Source organism: Cinclus cinclus, chromosome 16, assembly GCF_963662255.1.
Source record: "Cinclus cinclus chromosome 16, bCinCin1.1, whole genome shotgun sequence".
Lineage (NCBI taxonomy): Eukaryota > Metazoa > Chordata > Aves > Passeriformes > Cinclidae > Cinclus > Cinclus cinclus.
Genome location: NC_085061.1, coordinates 8,368,092 through 8,384,233, shown reverse-complemented (window position 1 = coordinate 8,384,233; position 16,142 = coordinate 8,368,092). Strand labels below are relative to the sequence as shown.

General features: G+C 43.1%; 1 protein-coding gene across 1 annotated transcript in view; it reads left to right on the top strand.

Moving 5' to 3' along the window:
• Positions 1-16,142, top strand: part of XYLT1 (xylosyltransferase 1) — a 172,531-nt gene that overhangs the window by 113,544 nt on the left and 42,845 nt on the right. Inside the window, exons 3-4 of the mRNA XM_062503383.1 lie at positions 1,148-1,320; positions 1,951-2,153. Of these exons, the coding sequence (XP_062359367.1) occupies positions 1,148-1,320; positions 1,951-2,153 (376 nt within the window). The remainder of the gene's footprint in view (positions 1-1,147; positions 1,321-1,950; positions 2,154-16,142) is intronic.

Genomic DNA, 16,142 nt, shown 5'->3' with positions numbered 1-16,142 from the left:
TCTTGAGGTGGTGGGGATGTGTAGGCGGGAGGAGAAAGGGGCATCACAAAAGGCACTAAGTGCAGAAAGTGGTAACAGCTCAGATCTTCGGAATTTGAAAATTGTGCCTCTGGCAGGGGGGACACACATCAAGTAGCTTTTAAGACAACACTATTCTTTTAATTTAAAAAAGAATAAAGTTACAATTTGGGCAGGAGGAAAATTTGGGCAGGAGGAAGTTTTTTTTGCTTGGAGGTACTTTCCTTCTTTGACTGCTAATATTCAAAAATTTCAGGTTCTTTTTAAATAATTTTTGTTGAAAAAGGTCCTTACAAAGTCAAAGCACTGAAGAATGGTGTTGTTTCATTGAAGAATGAATGTCAGATTTTGGAAAAAACAATGTTTTTCTTACATTGTGTTCAGGTTTTTGAGTTGCAGTGGGTACACAAACCAAAACCAAAGCAGTTTAAATTTCTTATTAAAAATGTCCCTGTCTGAACCTCACACTGTGGTGTTTGCTTTAGAAAAGGAAGACCAGAAATTACTCTGTTAAAATTAAAATAAACAGGAATTTTAAATACTATTGGAAGAGCCCCACTCCTCCTCCATGTAGAAGTGAAGATATGCAAGTTGCATTTAGATGTTCCAGGGCATATCTGCTGTTACAAATAAATGCTCTAAGTCAATAATCCTCAGCAGCTGTCCAGTAGCAGAGTTCCACCAGCTTCTCAGGAGAGCTGTGCTGATCATGGGAATGAGCAGCTTTGGCTAAACAGGGGGTTTCCTTTTGGGGGAACATCGGCCTTGTCATTGTTTGAATACTTTGGACTCTAGTTACAAACTTGGAGGTGATTCCTTTGAAGGTTCAGATGTCTGTACTCAAGTGGAGTTTGACACAGCTCATAAACATCTGGGTACTTGTCCGTGCTTGTGCAGCCTTGTTTGGGATGAGGCCCATGGGCATGGGCTGCTGCCCCAGGGATGACGGCCCAGGGTGGGCACAGAGAAGGGGGACACAACCTGGATGGGACACAGGCTGGCACCCCTGGCCAACTCTCACCCTGCCTGCAAAGGGCTTGGAAGCAAGAGCCGAGGTGGAATGTGTACTGCTCTCTGCACCCTTGCCCTGTGGATACACTCAGATGTCCTGTGTTTTGTTTTTGAACAGGAAAAGCCAACAACAATGTACAGTGGGATGAGGACTCCGTAGAATACATGCCAGCCAACCCAGTCAGGATCGCATTTGTCTTGGTTGTTCATGGCAGAGCTTCCCGGCAGCTCCAGCGCATGTTTAAGGCTATTTACCATAAAGACCATTTTTATTACATTCATGTTGACAAGGTAATATATCACTGGTTATAAATTGCCTGTCTCACCATCTGTCAGTCTACCCATCCTTGTCATCTTCTTCATCTTCCCTTTACCTCTCCTGCATAAAGTGCATGTCACTTTTTGTCTCTCCATCTGTTACATGTTTGGAGCCTCTTTTTTCCATAAATTTTCTTTCTTGTTATCTTCTTTACATAACAGCCTTCATTTCTCCTTCTATGCCAATGAGTATCTCCCCTTGTCTGTCTGTTGCACATTTGATTAGCAGTAATTGATAAGCTGATGCAGAGTGAGGTGGTGGCCCACTGGATGGAGAACTGACCTGAGGTGCCTTGGGCAAGTGACACACTGTAAAAGGGAGGTGGTAGCAGTCACCTCCTTTACAAAAGCCCTTTGGGATGTATGATGAAAAATGGTGAATAAAGCTAATCACACTAGTTAGTGATTACTGTAGCTGTAATAAAAAATATTTACCAGGGCTCTCTGTACATTTAGTAAAAGAAGGTTGTGTGCCATAATAAGCGCAGGGAAAGCAATGGCAGCATTCAGTGAGTCAAAAGGTAGGGTAGGCCTTTAGTGAGTATAGGGAGAGACAATTTTGGACAGAATAACTTGAATGTATTACTCTTTTCTCCTGTAAAGCGATCCAATTACTTGCACCGGCAAGTGCTGCAGTTTGCCAGCCAGTACCCAAATGTGAGAGTCACCTCCTGGAGAATGGCCACTATCTGGGGAGGAGCAAGTCTTCTGACCACCTACCTGCAGACCATGAAGGACTTAATGGAAATGAGTGACTGGCCCTGGGATTTCTTCATTAACCTCAGTGCTGCTGACTACCCAATCAGGTACAATGAGGATTTTAAGAATGTGCATGTTTTGTTCCTAAAGGAAGTAAGTATGGAAATAAGCAGTGAGGTGTCTGTGCTGTGCTGCAAGAAGCAGAGGAGCAGTTTCTTTTGTTTTACAGCAGAAAACTCCTGTTGGTGACCTGGTGTCTGACAGCCAGGCTTTAGCCAAGGCTTCAATCATTTGCCTGTACCCTGTGTGTCTTCCAATTGCCTGGGGGGGGGCTTCCACTGGGAGGCTGCTCCAGTTAGTCCTTATTTCCTGCAAAAGGGGTACCTGCAAGAGAGGATGAGGAAAGTAGCCAGAAGTGCTGGAGCTCAGCTAATGAAACCCAGGTGTGGAGATATTCTTCCCTCTCAGGGCTCTGATTAACAGTGTGATTTGATGTCTTAGCAAGTGTTGAAGGTATGAGTTCAGGTACTCCTCTTCCTTTTTTTGGTGCTTTTCCTGTGGAGGATAATGGCTGTACAAGTGACAAATAAGTTGCTAGGAGTCAATTATATCTTCAGCACCACCCATTGACTGAATATCTTTATTCAGATAGTACCAGGCTAAGAATTTCACACATCATCACATCATAAGGCTTGTGTTTTTAAGTGAAATTATATTCTTTCTGGATTTACATCACCCAGGCTGCAGAGCTGCATTTAGTAAGTTTACTACATTGTGCAAAATTAGATAGTCTGTGAAAAAACCCAACCCAAACAAAAAGAAAACAACCATAAAAACCCAACAACAAGAAACAAAGCCACCCAAAAAGTCCCCAAGTGTCCTGAAACTGTTTTTAGGTTTAGGTTGTAAGAGTTATTAAGGAGAAGGAAACATGAAATTCTTCTTGTGGCTTCTGTTTCCCTGTATGCTAAAATTAATCAATGAAAGGGGAAGTGACTTTCTTGGGTGATTTTCTGATGGGTGATGATACAACATGGTTTTAATACTCCCGGAAGAGAAATATGCTTCCACTGCTTAGGTTTCTCCAAGATCTCTCTCGAAGTTTGAATCCCTTCCTGAGGGTGCTCCTTGGATGGAAATCGCCACTGAACAATGACAAAACCCTTGAGCCTATGCCTTAGGAAGGATTTTGTGAGGACTGACAAAATGCATTATTGCTGGTGCCCATTTCTAAGCACTCTCAATGAAATGCAGCACATTTTGGTGAGTAAGATTAGAGCACAAGAATTTCTGAGACTGCCTTGATATTAGAATATGGGGATTTGAATTTAGAAATCACAGTTTTAAACATTTTTGATGTGCAGCAGGAAGAGAGCTAACAATGTTGATCTATCAACTTTGCTTATAAGGAAGAGTATGTAGTTTTCTGTGCATCTCCTGAGTTTTGGGAAAAGCTAGCTTGTTATTCCTGATTATTCACTTTTCTGGTGAGGAATGCTGTATGAATGCTAAAAAGTGGACTAGTGCAAAACCATAAAGGAAGAGGTAGGTGATGACACTGTGAATCAAACAGGATAAATTGTAGGAGAGTGATTGCTGAAGGTCATATGGCTGTACACTAGTTCCAGCAGCTGTGTCAAGGTATCCTGTGGTGTTGAGTCCACCCTAACCACAATGTAATGCTGAGGCCATGACCTGGGACAGACTGAACTGTTCCTAGTTCCCTGTGGAACAAGTCAAACCATAGGACCAAGGTGGGGTCAGTGGCCTCCAGACATGGCCATCACATGCCCCAGCTTTGTGGGGCAGACTGCAGTTGGTTCAGTGTTAATGGAGTCTTTGTAATAATGCCATGCTGTCTTGCAGTCATTCCAACTCTGCTGGAGAAATTCCAGGCACTTGTTTCTTCAGAGGGGGAATTCTTGAAGGTGGTGCTTCCCCCTTGCAGCTCTCAGAGCTCTGTGGTGGCTCTTGGTGGCTCTCAGCCCCCAGGCAGGGTCTGAAGTGCTCACTTCCCTTCCTGCCAAAGCCCTCTGTTACCAGAACTGAAGGGAACGTGCTTCCTCTTCATACCATGATGCACTTCAACAAAATATGAGAAACCTTTTTCAGTGCTTCAACTTCAATGACAGTGACTTACAAGTAACATTAAGAATTTCTTTTAATATGGAATATTACAGCTATAAACTGTGGAAAGTCTTGTCTCATCAAATATGTATATATGAGTCCATTTCATTTTCATGGTGAAGATGCTATAAATTATTATTATTTATAATCTTTAGGAAAGCATAACTTCCCTGCATAATCCAGAGACAGCTGATTGTTTCTCCAGGAAATAGTAAATTGGGTGTTTGAGGGATTCTTTTCTTTCTTTCAGATCCCATGCCATGATTTATCAGATAACGGGCTAGGGGCACTTTACACTTCTCTCTGGTTAGTCATATTGCAGAGGGTTTTGCTAGGTTTCCCTGCATAAGAACATATGAGTTTTGTGGATTAATAGTTTTTATCCAGAGCTGCTTCATATTAAGCTTTTGCTTCCCATCTGCCATTCCATCTGTAATACTGAAACCTTTACTACTTCTCTTCTGATAATAAAAGCTAATCCAGCCTTCTAAGTAAAAAAAAAAAAAAAAAAAAAAAACAAACCATAACTGATATGTGGGGTTAATACAATATGATGCAGCCTAAATCTGTCCAGGGAGTAGACTGGTATGTTCACAGACTACAGTAGAATTGCCAGGAGCCTTTCATCCTTCAGAAGAGATGTCCAGAAGCAGATGTTAAGCATCATAATATATAAGGACATGGGAGAAAAATGTTAGAACTATTCATTTTGTAAGGAAAACAATTAAAAACGTGTAAAATAAAACATATGCAAGCCAGAAAAATCCAGATACCCTTATTATTCCTTCTCGTGCCTGAATGTTTTGTTTGTGGAGTCTGTAGGTCCAGCACTAGCACAGAGGAGGTCCTAATCCACATGCTTCTCCTTACTGCACTGCATACCACTGGCAAACAGTCTGGACATGAAGGTGCCTCCAACAAAAGTGTTTCCCTTTAATCACGAGGCAATATGTTATTTATTGGCCTAAGTGAAAAGATGTGATGCATTATCCAACCTTGACTTCATTCAGCTCTGTTAAACATTCTCAGCAGGAAAAGAGGGGATGAAATGGCTAAAAACAAACCTCCACAAGCAACTCAGAGGTGGGAGGTTGTGTGACTGTCCCTCCTTTTGCTCTGGGCTCGTGAATAAAAAAGGAACACGTGCCTGCAGGGTTCTCAAGAAATCATCTCTCACAGTCATTGCACTCATAAAGAAATAAAAGAAAACAACACCTTCCTTACTTTTCCTTATATTTTTTAATTTTAGTGGTATTTTTTCATAATTTAAAGTCTTTTCTTTTGAGAGCCTCTTTCAAAACCTTATGGGAAAGTTATTGATGTCTTTAACCTCTTACTTTATATGGGTACCTATTTGCATTATTTATTGTCTCTGACAAACAGTGTAAAGTAGTCAACCTTATGTTCAGGGACTGAAATTTCACTCCCAACAAGGTGAACTATGGTAGAGCATCTATTCATGCTGAATGTTTAATGTGCATTGCAGGAGTCCTTGGATAATGTGGCAGGTGAAGTGTTGCACCACTTAAATTAAGAAGTTTAATGAGATCATTTAACAGTGAATGTCATGTCAGTGGCTTACCTGGCCACAGAGCTTGTATAAAGAATAAACATAATGAAACATTTGAACTATTTATAATTTACAGTAAATCACTCAGCCTCAGTCACCAAAGGGATCACCAAATCTAATTGCCAGCTAATGCTTGGTCTTTAATAAAGGTCAAGCAAAATTATTAGCAGAAGCTTGGGAAAGTGCTTCAGAAAAGTAAGAAAAATAAAGTGTCTTATTGATGGAGGCAGGAATTCAAATACAATTACATTTTCCATTATGGGCAATCAGGTATAACAAAGGAGCTTAAATGAAACCCTGTGAAACTACTTGTGTTTTGCTGCTTGACATTATTTTAGGATAAAGTTGTGTGGCCTTACTTTCCATAAAAGCCTGTGTTGTGAAGAATCAGTTAAATGAGACACGTTCAGTAGAAGCTTTGGTCTGGCACTTGAATGGAAGGTGTGTCATAATACTAATAGCACCTGAGGTAATGCACACTCCAGGGTGTAAATGGGATTATCTGACTGGGCCTGGTCCTTTCAACAGGTGACAATATGGAGATTATCTCTGCCAAGCAGAATAACACTCAGAAATTAAGAAAACTGAGCTAGCAAATAACTGTTTACTGATCTGCACTTGCTTCATTGTGTTCCCCTCTGTTGGTCAAGGTAACACTGGTTGATAATTAATCAAAGTGATGATTTCTAAATGAGGTCCCTGGGCCAGACAATATTTATATTTGCCAAGAGTGGGAGTGCAGAGAAGAGGTCTTCAGGTTTTCATTCTTGTGGTAGGTGAAAATGATTACAACCAACAGATTTTAGAAAGAAGTTCAACCTTTGGGGGGGAAAAAAAATGCTTTAGCACTTTTTCAAGTTACTTTTCAGGTGCTTGAACTACCAGGGAGATCATGCTCTTGTTTCTGCCAGTGGCTCAGTTTCATCCCCTGCAAAGCACAGGTGACTACCATTCTATAGAAACTACATCAGGGATGATTTCTGTTCTGTAAAATTCACCATGACCTGCCCTGATTTCACCTATGACCAAATGACACAACCTTTGGAGCAGGTGACAGGGAGGAAAACGGACAATACAGTTTGCATGGAGTGGGTACACCAGACTGGAGCTGCCCAGCTGCTCTTGCAAAACATCTCAGCTTTTGCAATGTGCAGGCTTGAAATGCAATATTGGAAATACAGGAAAGTCTCCTCTTTGAACTGAAACAAAGCACGTAGCTTTCACATACAGCACTCCAGTTTTGGGAGAAATGTCTGAGACCCAGTTGTGCCCTCTTGGTGGCCGTGAACTTAGAAACCCCAAAGCCAGCAGGGCTGATGAGAGCTGTGTAATGGTAAATAAGGCAAAGCCATTGGCTCAAAAGGCAGTTCCACTTTCTCTCTGTCTCACTTCTCATCAATTTGACTTAATGTAACAATTCTGTGTCTCACTGAGATTCAGACTTCGGAGCTGTCCTCTAGAGACGTCTCCTCCCTGGCGCTACGTAAATTGGTGCTCGACATGAAAGCCTGGATAAAGGATACTGACTTTCCAGGGCTGAACTTCACCTTATGCCCCATAGGAAGTCTTGCAGTGCTGATTTGAAAAGCAGGCCTTGCCACTAGAATAATGTACCAGGCACTAGGCAAATAGTACAGTGTTCTTCAAATTGCCCTTTGGAATGTTATCCTGGGCTGAAGCACTGCTCAATCGTGTCCCTACATCAAAAGGGGAGTGCAGCTCAGGTAACTTTTGCTCTACACCATCTGTTAAGATGCCAGTGCCTGAGGTTTTTATCTCAGGATTGTCACTGACATTGTATGTGGTTTTGTTTGCTCAGAGTATCTTTATCTGGCAAGCCAGATGTCAATCCACTCTTAATGCTTCTCAGGGAATCTTTTTTCCTGTCCAGAAGGAACTTTATCAGTGTTTTTCTTGAATCTGCATTCTCTGAGAATTTCAGATTTGCTTCTTTCTTTAATCCCTCAAATAACCTTTTCTCCTCTTCTTTCTTCACTTTGCCAGCACATTTGCTTGAGATTTATATATATTTTGAAAATTATCTTTTTGATTTGCTGTTCCACTTCTCTGTTTTGCTGTAAAGTTTTCAATGGTTGGCAAAGCAGTGGTTTTGTGCATAGTCACAAATGGGTGGGGTAAAATGTGGAAATTATTGTGGCTCAAAAATTTTATTTATCTGTGATGTTAACATAATGCTTTCTTCAAGCTGGCAAATATCAGTGATGGGAGGCCCACCCTTTCTCTGTGCAGCCACAGCAGCTGTGGTTATTCCTTCTGCCCTCCCCTCCTGGATTTTAGGATATAAAGCAGCTTTTGCTTGGGGGAATTGACATCTGCAGTTCATAGTAATTCCTTTGGATATTTAGTAGTTATGAGATGTGCTCCATAGCCTCAGACTAGCAACAGAAATATATGCACCCCAAACTGGAATTGGCTATCCAGGCGTCTTTACTGTGCATGCAGTTTTAGAATAGGATTTTTACTCAAAGTGCTGTTGTACTTGGCAGCATCTTACCCTGTTGATTACAGTGCTGAACATGGAGCCCTTTATATCTTCCCATCGGGACTGAAGCATCTAAGCCAGTGTCTGGACCCCTGGGGGTTCTGCCTGGCAGATGAGAGCCCCAGATGCCAGACTTGCAGTCTGATGGGCACTGAGCCCATGCTGGGTGCCTGGCTGGTGGCCCCTTCTCTTCTGGCTTGGCTCTGGGACTGCTCACAGGGAGGTCCTCAAGCAAAGAGCCAATAGTTTTCATCTGTTTGCTATTTGCTTTCTGGATGTAATTTATTTTTTACTTATTTATGACTGAGAAAAACGTCTGTCTCCTAAAAAAGAGTTAAATGTAAGTTTGCACTGGATTCATTTGCCATTCAGCCTGGTCTATAAACAATAACAGCACAAGTGTTGTGATAATGTACACCATCATTTCCTAGGCTACAGTTCCATCTTTTGTCAGCAGGATGCTACAGTAATGCCTGGAATAGTATTTTTGTGAGAGTAACCAATGTGTTGGGGCAGAGGAAGGCAATGAGCAGCATGAGGGATCTGGCCAGCTCCATATTTCTCCTTCACAGCTCCAGGGTTATTTACAAAATCTGTTTTTCACTTACAACTTGTCTTTGTGGACAAATAGTGTGGGGTGAGCAAGCCAAGAAAAGAGTCTTTTGTGCAGAGTGGCTTTTGTGCTTTAAAGCCATGGTTAGAAAAACTCCCCACTAGTTGCCCTGCACTGGCAAGCCCTTCCCATGGTATTTAACTGCTCACTGCATTTCTGGGCAAGAAGCTTCAGTGGAGTTTGAGCTGCAGTGGGATGTTGATCATCAGGGAAATCCCAGGTGTGATCTCTTGTGTGCTCTCCCACAGCTTTGCTCCAAGTGACTTTGAATTAAGTCTGAGGTGGGTAACAGAAGCTGCAGAGAAACAGGTCCTTGTGGTGTTTACCTGGGTTTATGAGCAGAAACCTTAATGGCTCTTCAACTCAGTTTATTTTTGTCAGGTTTTTTTACAAAGCTCAGTGAAATCATTATCAAATTCCAAAAGCTAGAAGTGCTTGAAAGAGGTAAACATTCCTATTATGGCCTTGCATTTTAAATGTGCTCTCCCTTTGTGGTCCCACTGAATTCGCTCAGGAAATTAAAAATCTGCTGAAATTGCCATTAAGATACTCTTTTGTTTAGATTTCAGGATGCCACTTACAATAAAACAGCTGCAAAATAATATCTGGTGGCAGTTCAAAGTGAAGATAACACAACATGTGCTGTTATACCTTTCCCAAGTTACTCTTAAATAGTTGTGAACCAAAAGGCCATTAAAGGGTGAGCCAAAATGTTATTCTAATTCAGTCTTTTAGTGATGATATAGAAATAGGAAGGAGAGAGAGAGATGAGTAAATTCTTTCCCTTGAAAATAGGGCTAAAAATATGAGTTGAATGGTATTTGGTGTTGAAGATTTTTCAGCTCTCACAGGTCTGTAGACCAAATGCAGGGTCTGTGAGCCTGTCCAGTGCTGCAGAGCTTGCATGGTTCATAAGTGAGTATGGGCTCCTCTGTGTGTGGTGTTTTTCACCTTCAATGATGTGCTGCAGAACGTGTCTCTTTTCATAAATCTTTTTTTGTTTTTCTTTATAGTCCTGACTAGTACTAGCTGGTCAAAACTTCATATCTTGAGATACTGTGGAAGCTTTGACCTGGTAGTGCAGAAATGCCAGACCTACATTTTGCTGTGCAATGCCAGGTAGAATTAGGGACTAGCTGGCTTTTACAGTGGAATACTTCTTATTGCAGTGGAATACTTCTTTTCTGCTCAACCTACACAGAGCATTTGTGTGATACCTCTGAATCTCTCTGTATAAATAGCAGTGCTGAATGCCCCTGACTGTTTGTGATGGCCCATCTGTAGTTCCAGGCTGATGGGAGGGGATGAGGCCCTAAATGGATCATTGTAGCACATTCCACTCTGCTGCATGCAGTTTAATTATATCCATCATTCAGCATTACTTGATGAACCAGCTGTAGGCACAAGCATCCCTAAGCTTTCATCAGGATAATTGCACTCTTTGCCATATTAGGAACTGGTTTGGGGCCAAGTCTTTTCCAAATGCAGAGTTTTTCTTGGTTGAAAAGTTTGCTGCCCCAAAGTCACTTCTAGCAGGTAATCCTGCAACAATGCATTCTTGGGACAGCTGAAGACCAAAAGGTCTATAAATCCAAGTTTGGTTATTTAACTGAGGCAGCCTCAGATGTTTTGGCTGTGACTCAGATTATTGTATTCCTGTGATGGGATGCACTGTGCCAGTCAGGTGCAAGGTAGCTTGCAGATGATTTCTGTAGCAAAGACTTGCAGGGACCATGGCTCTGCTTGCTCTGTTGAGGGTCAATGTCATTGCTAAACCTTTGTACAGCTGGTATTGTGTAGGCACTGAAGCTGTTCCCATAGGGCTCAAGTCATGTTGCAGGTGGCAGCTGCAAATCTACAGCTGAAGTCTAAAACACCCTGATATTTCTTCTCTGTGAGAAACTGGTACATGTGGTGTGTCATGAGATACCAGTGCTGGGTATCATCACAAAGTGCCTGGAGAATGATTTGTGAACCACTGCAGCCCAGGAGGGGAGAGGCAGCCAGGAAATGGCTCCATGTCACAGCCTGTCCACTTGGCAGTGCCAGGAGTTCACTGGTGACAGACTGCCCAGCTAAAGTTCACATGCCTTTTCTAGAGTCTTTTCTTGAGTTGAAGTGACCCCCTGGTTCTCTCCTGATGGAATAAGTCTGTATTGGTTGCAGCTCACTGAGCACAGCAGTGAGCAGGGACATCAGCCTCCCACCCTGCCACTTGTTTTGTCAGCAGCCCCAGTTGTATCAGTTAGTGGATCTGTAATCTGTACATTCCCATTGCAGACATCCTCTCTGCCACGTGTTTGTGCCTGCTATCCCAGCTCTGCATTCCTCACTGTCTTACCCGACAACAGTCCCAGCCAAGAGTAGGGCACAAATTGTCAAAATAAGGTGGCACAAAATCAGGTGGCACAAATTGTCAAAATAAGATCGTTGCTCAACCCAAATAAAGGTAACAAAATGTGACCTTTTGTTTTTAAAACCAATTAAGTTTCTTTCCATCAGCTCTCAGTTCATTATCCCTTTCACCCCCAGGCTCTGTTCTTCCATCTTTTCAGGCTTGGTTCAGAATTAATGTTAAATCCCATTAGCCTGACCCCATTTTCCCTGTTTTGCCTTCTGGTCCTTTGAATTGATGCACTCCGACAGGTTGATTCAGCAGCTCAGGAATCAAAGGGAGTGGCAGGCCCAGGAGGAGCTTCAGGAAGGGCCTGATTTATAATAATTCACTTTACTTTTAAAGGAGTTTGTGAAAGTGCCTCAGCAGCGGGGTCTGCACTGGGTGGGTGAAGAGCCCTGGGCTGTATCCCTGGCACAGAGAGCACCACAGGACCTTGTGCTGGTGGAGTCCCACCACTCTTCCCTTGGGATAACTCCAGTTAGGAGGTGAAGCTGCTCACTGGATGGGTGAATATTCCCTCTGGTCTTTTCCCATCAGCCTGTGAGAGGGGGGTAAGTGTTTCTTTACCCAGGTCCATCCTTCCCACTGCATCAGAAGAACCACCTGCTCTCAGGGCAGTGTCACACATAGCCAGCCAGTTTTTGTCCAGGATTACACTGCAAATTAAACAGGGAGATGGCAAGACCCAGAAGTGCTGAGTTTTGTACTTTGTGCCCTTTTAGAAAGGGCTTTCCTGCTTCCTTTCCCAGCGAGAGGAGGGTTGTCTCAGCTCCCTGCTGCTTCCAAGCTTAGCATGAGCACTTTCTGCTTCATTACTGAGGTGAAACACTGGGTGGCCGCTGTGGCAGCAGGGAGTGTGTCTGTGAGCTTTGGGGAAGATGCTGGGCTGGACATTTGGGAGCTGTGAGCTTTGGGGAGGATGCTGGGCTGGACATTTGGGAGCTGTGAGCTTTGGGGAAGATGCTGGGCTGGACATTTGGGAGCTGTGAGCTTTGGGGAAGATGCTGGGCTGGACATTTGGGAGCTGTGAGCTTTGGGGAAGATGCTGGGCTGGACATTTGGGAGCTGTGAGCTTTGGGGAAGATGCTGGGCTGGACATTTGGGAGCTGTGAGCTTTGGGGAGGATGCTGGGCTGGACATTTGGGAGCTGTGAGCTTTGGGGAAGATGCTGGGCTGGACATTTGGGAGCTGTGAGCTTTGGGGAAGATGCTGGGCTGGACATTTGGGAGCTGTGAGCTTTGGGGAGGATGCTGGGCTGGACATTTGGGAGCTGTGAGCTTTGGGGAAGATGCTGGGCTGGACATTTGGGAGCTGTGAGCTTTGGGGAGGATGCTGGGCTGGACATTTGGGAGCTGTGAGCTTTGGGGAGGATGCTGGGCTGGACATTTGGGAGCATTGCTGTCCTGTCTTCCCCTGCAGGAGCTGGGAGGGCCCTGCAGAGGGGCTGTGGCAGGGTGCCTTCAGCAGGGACAGTGCAGAGAGGGTGTTTTGGGTCCTGCAGGAGCTGTCCTTGGGCTCTGCGGGCACTGATGGCTTTGAGAGTGTCCTGGGCAGGGCAGGATGGAATGGCTCTGGTTCCCTGGTGGGACTGATGGGTGAGAGTGGGGTGTCAGGGTGAATCATCATCAGCACAGTCAGAGGGAGCAAGTAATGTTTCAGAAATTGAGAAATTACCAAAATTTAACACTAAAGCGGGGAAGTGGCACTCGACCAGCTGCATTCAGAAAAGCAGAGATTGCTCATGAGTCTTAAGCTGCAGGACTGTTGCAGCTGATGGAGGAACACACAGCTCACAGTGATGGACTTTGAATCCAAGTTGGATCTGCTGAATAGATCCATCCCTGGCATGGAGCTGGCCCAGGGTGACACCTGGGGATGCTGGAGAGTCTCTGCTGTGGCAGGACAGCAGGACTGCATCCCTGGACTGACAGACCTCACCAGGCAGAGCTCTGTGATGAGAAGCAGGGTGAAGGAGGTTTCTTTCTTTCCACTTTCTTGGAAGAAAGTGAGCATTTTAAATTATAGTTGCTCAACAACTATCAAACAATTTTTCAACAATTAGCAAATCACTTTTCTTATTGACTTGTACAAATAAAATTTCAGATGGATGTAGGAATGTATGAATTGGATTAAGTGAATGGTTGCTTTAAATTTGTGCTCATATTTAATTTTAATCTCTTTTTGCATAAAACTCTTGATAATTTTATTTTAGAGATGGCAAAAAAAGCTGCTGAATATAAACTATGCCATGTAAAATATACACTGTATAAACAAACAAAAAGCTCCTATTCAGCCCAATATCTAGATTTTTTTTCTTTTTATATAAAGTCTCACTAATTTGAGTAATGAACTTGATCATTTCTAAAGCTCACTCCACTTGCTTATTTAATCAGTGATTATTGTTTTCATCAAAATGAGATGTATCGTGTAGGCAGATGAGGTTCTACATGAATATGCAGCACCAGACAAACACTGAAAAAATACAAAGCAGTGAGCATCATTCTGTACTAAATAAAATCCCAGTGCTTTTATAAAGCTAAAATTATATCATGTTTAGTTTTAATAATTAAATATCCTTGGGTATTAGCAGCTGGTTAGTCAAGTATTCTAGCACTCTCTTTCTTCAGATACTTTTCAGCAGATACTAAGTGGACTCAGATGTTTTTGTGAGATAGGATAATCCTGCCTGTCTTAACTCTTTGTGGTGCTGCATCCTCACGAGTGATATTCTGGCATCCACAGGACCATGGCCCATGCAGAGTTGTGGCTGTTAAATGTGGGAGTTCTCTGTGCTGATCCCTGCATTGAGGCAGTGATCAGAAATGGAACAGTTTGCTTTTATAATAACAGGGAAAGGCAACTTTGTGAAAAGCAAATTATCTTGGCAAATACTTTTCAGCAGCTTTAGAAGTCATGTAGTAACTGGCAGCAGTTACATTTGCTGCCACTCTGACACAATGGATGGGCCTTACAGAAAGAAGTGGTTGCTTGGGAATTTTTCCAATGGAGAATTACCTACCTTGAGACAAGGCAAGGGAAGACAGAGCACCTCTAGGAGTGAGAGGAAGGCAGTGCTGATTTTCAACTATTAATATGCTGTCACACATGGAACAACACATTTTCACAGACTCAAAACTGGGAAACAACACAAAACCTTTGTTATGATTTCCCAAAGCCTATTTCAGGAACACAGAGCAGGGTTTATGTTCTGGCTTACACAAGCATAAACTGAGTGCACTGCACTGATTCTGCAGCATTACAGAAAAAGAAAAGTCCCTTGCATGGTGCTTTATCAGTAGGAAAGAGGATAGAAAAAAAGTGGGGTTTTTTCATTGATTAAAGGACTTGCCAGAGGAAGCGTGTTATTGAAGGTACTAAAAATGTTTTGAGGAACAAAATGTAGGTAATTTGTGTACTGCTTTCTTCAAATTTGTACTTTGGGTAGAAAGTGCATTTACCAATGTTTCTGTCACTCCATAGGTTTTTCTACTGTGAGAAAGCTCTTATTGATTTAAAAGTTTGAAAATATGCTGAAAAGAGAGTTTTGTTTTGTTTTTTTCCTTACAGGATTAAAACTAAGCAAATAACCTTATTAAATTTAGACATTCTGAACATGAATCCTCTTTAGACATGTGTCTCAATGTAAATAGCAGTGTAGCTTGAAGCTGTGTAGGTAACCTCTTCAGGTGCAGGGCTGCTTCCTGCTCACTGTCCATCAAAATGATCATTTACGTCAACACTCAACTTCCTTATTGACGGTAATTAAAAATGTGATAGATCTTTGACAGCGTGACATTAAAACAGCCTTTCTGTGCCAAATTGTCAGCAGATAGTGTGTGTTCATTAGCTCCACACTCTGCATTCACTCAGTCTTACACTCCTAATAGAAAAAGGTTAAAAGCATTCACATTTGGACTTGATGTCATTCACCAAATTGGTGCATTTTTACCACAAAAATCACAATTCTTTCCATTTATCATGAGCACAGCTACCTTGGAAAGTTGCTGACTGAAGGGTCAATGGCAGCTATTAGTGGAAGGTCAGCTAAAGTGACTAGGGGGAACATTGGCCTCATTGTGCTTTGTGTGAACCCATCTGCCTGCATGTGACAAGTTTCCCAGAAGTTCTTCCCAGTGTGGGCAGCCTCACCTGCCCCTGCCTGTGCTGCTGCTTCTCCTCTATTGTATCATTAGCTGGGGAAGAATTCAATTTGAACCCGAGCGGTGACTGTTGTTGGATTGTCTCCTGCAAATCTGCCATGTGGTGTGGAGAGGAAATATGGACAAGGACAATCGCTGATGGTGCTGCTCAGGGGAGGGCAGAGCTGAGCTGTCACTGCCAGGGATCCTGGCCTGGCTTCTGAGCAGCACCTGTGCCCCTCCACGGACCAGAGTGAGACATCTTCCACTCTGCTGCTGGGGGATGTTGCATCCTGTCTGCAAGAGAGACCCCAAACACACCTGTGGCTCATCCTTTACATGACTCTTAAGCCCAGGAGGGGTGATCATATTTAACCATTGGTCCTACCAGGGAACAACAATCAAAAGAAGATGGTATGTTAGGCCATTTTCAATTGGTAGATTTGTGTTGGTTGGATCAAAAGCCAAAAAAAAGTCTGGGAACAAACGATGAATGTGCCCAAGGTAAACAGGATGTGATGTGAGTGCACAAACTGCCTGTGCTCCAGGCAGTGCCCCGTGTGCCCCATGCTGAAGAGGGGACCAGGCAGAGGTGCCAGTTCTCTCCCTTGTGGAATAGCTTTCACAGGCCCCTGAACAGAAACTTCTGCTTCTGAACACGACTGCACTAATGCCAAAAGGAAATCTGCTTACTCAAGGCTTCCACCTTAGTTTGGGAGAGTGGCACTGGGGGATGTGGTTTAGTG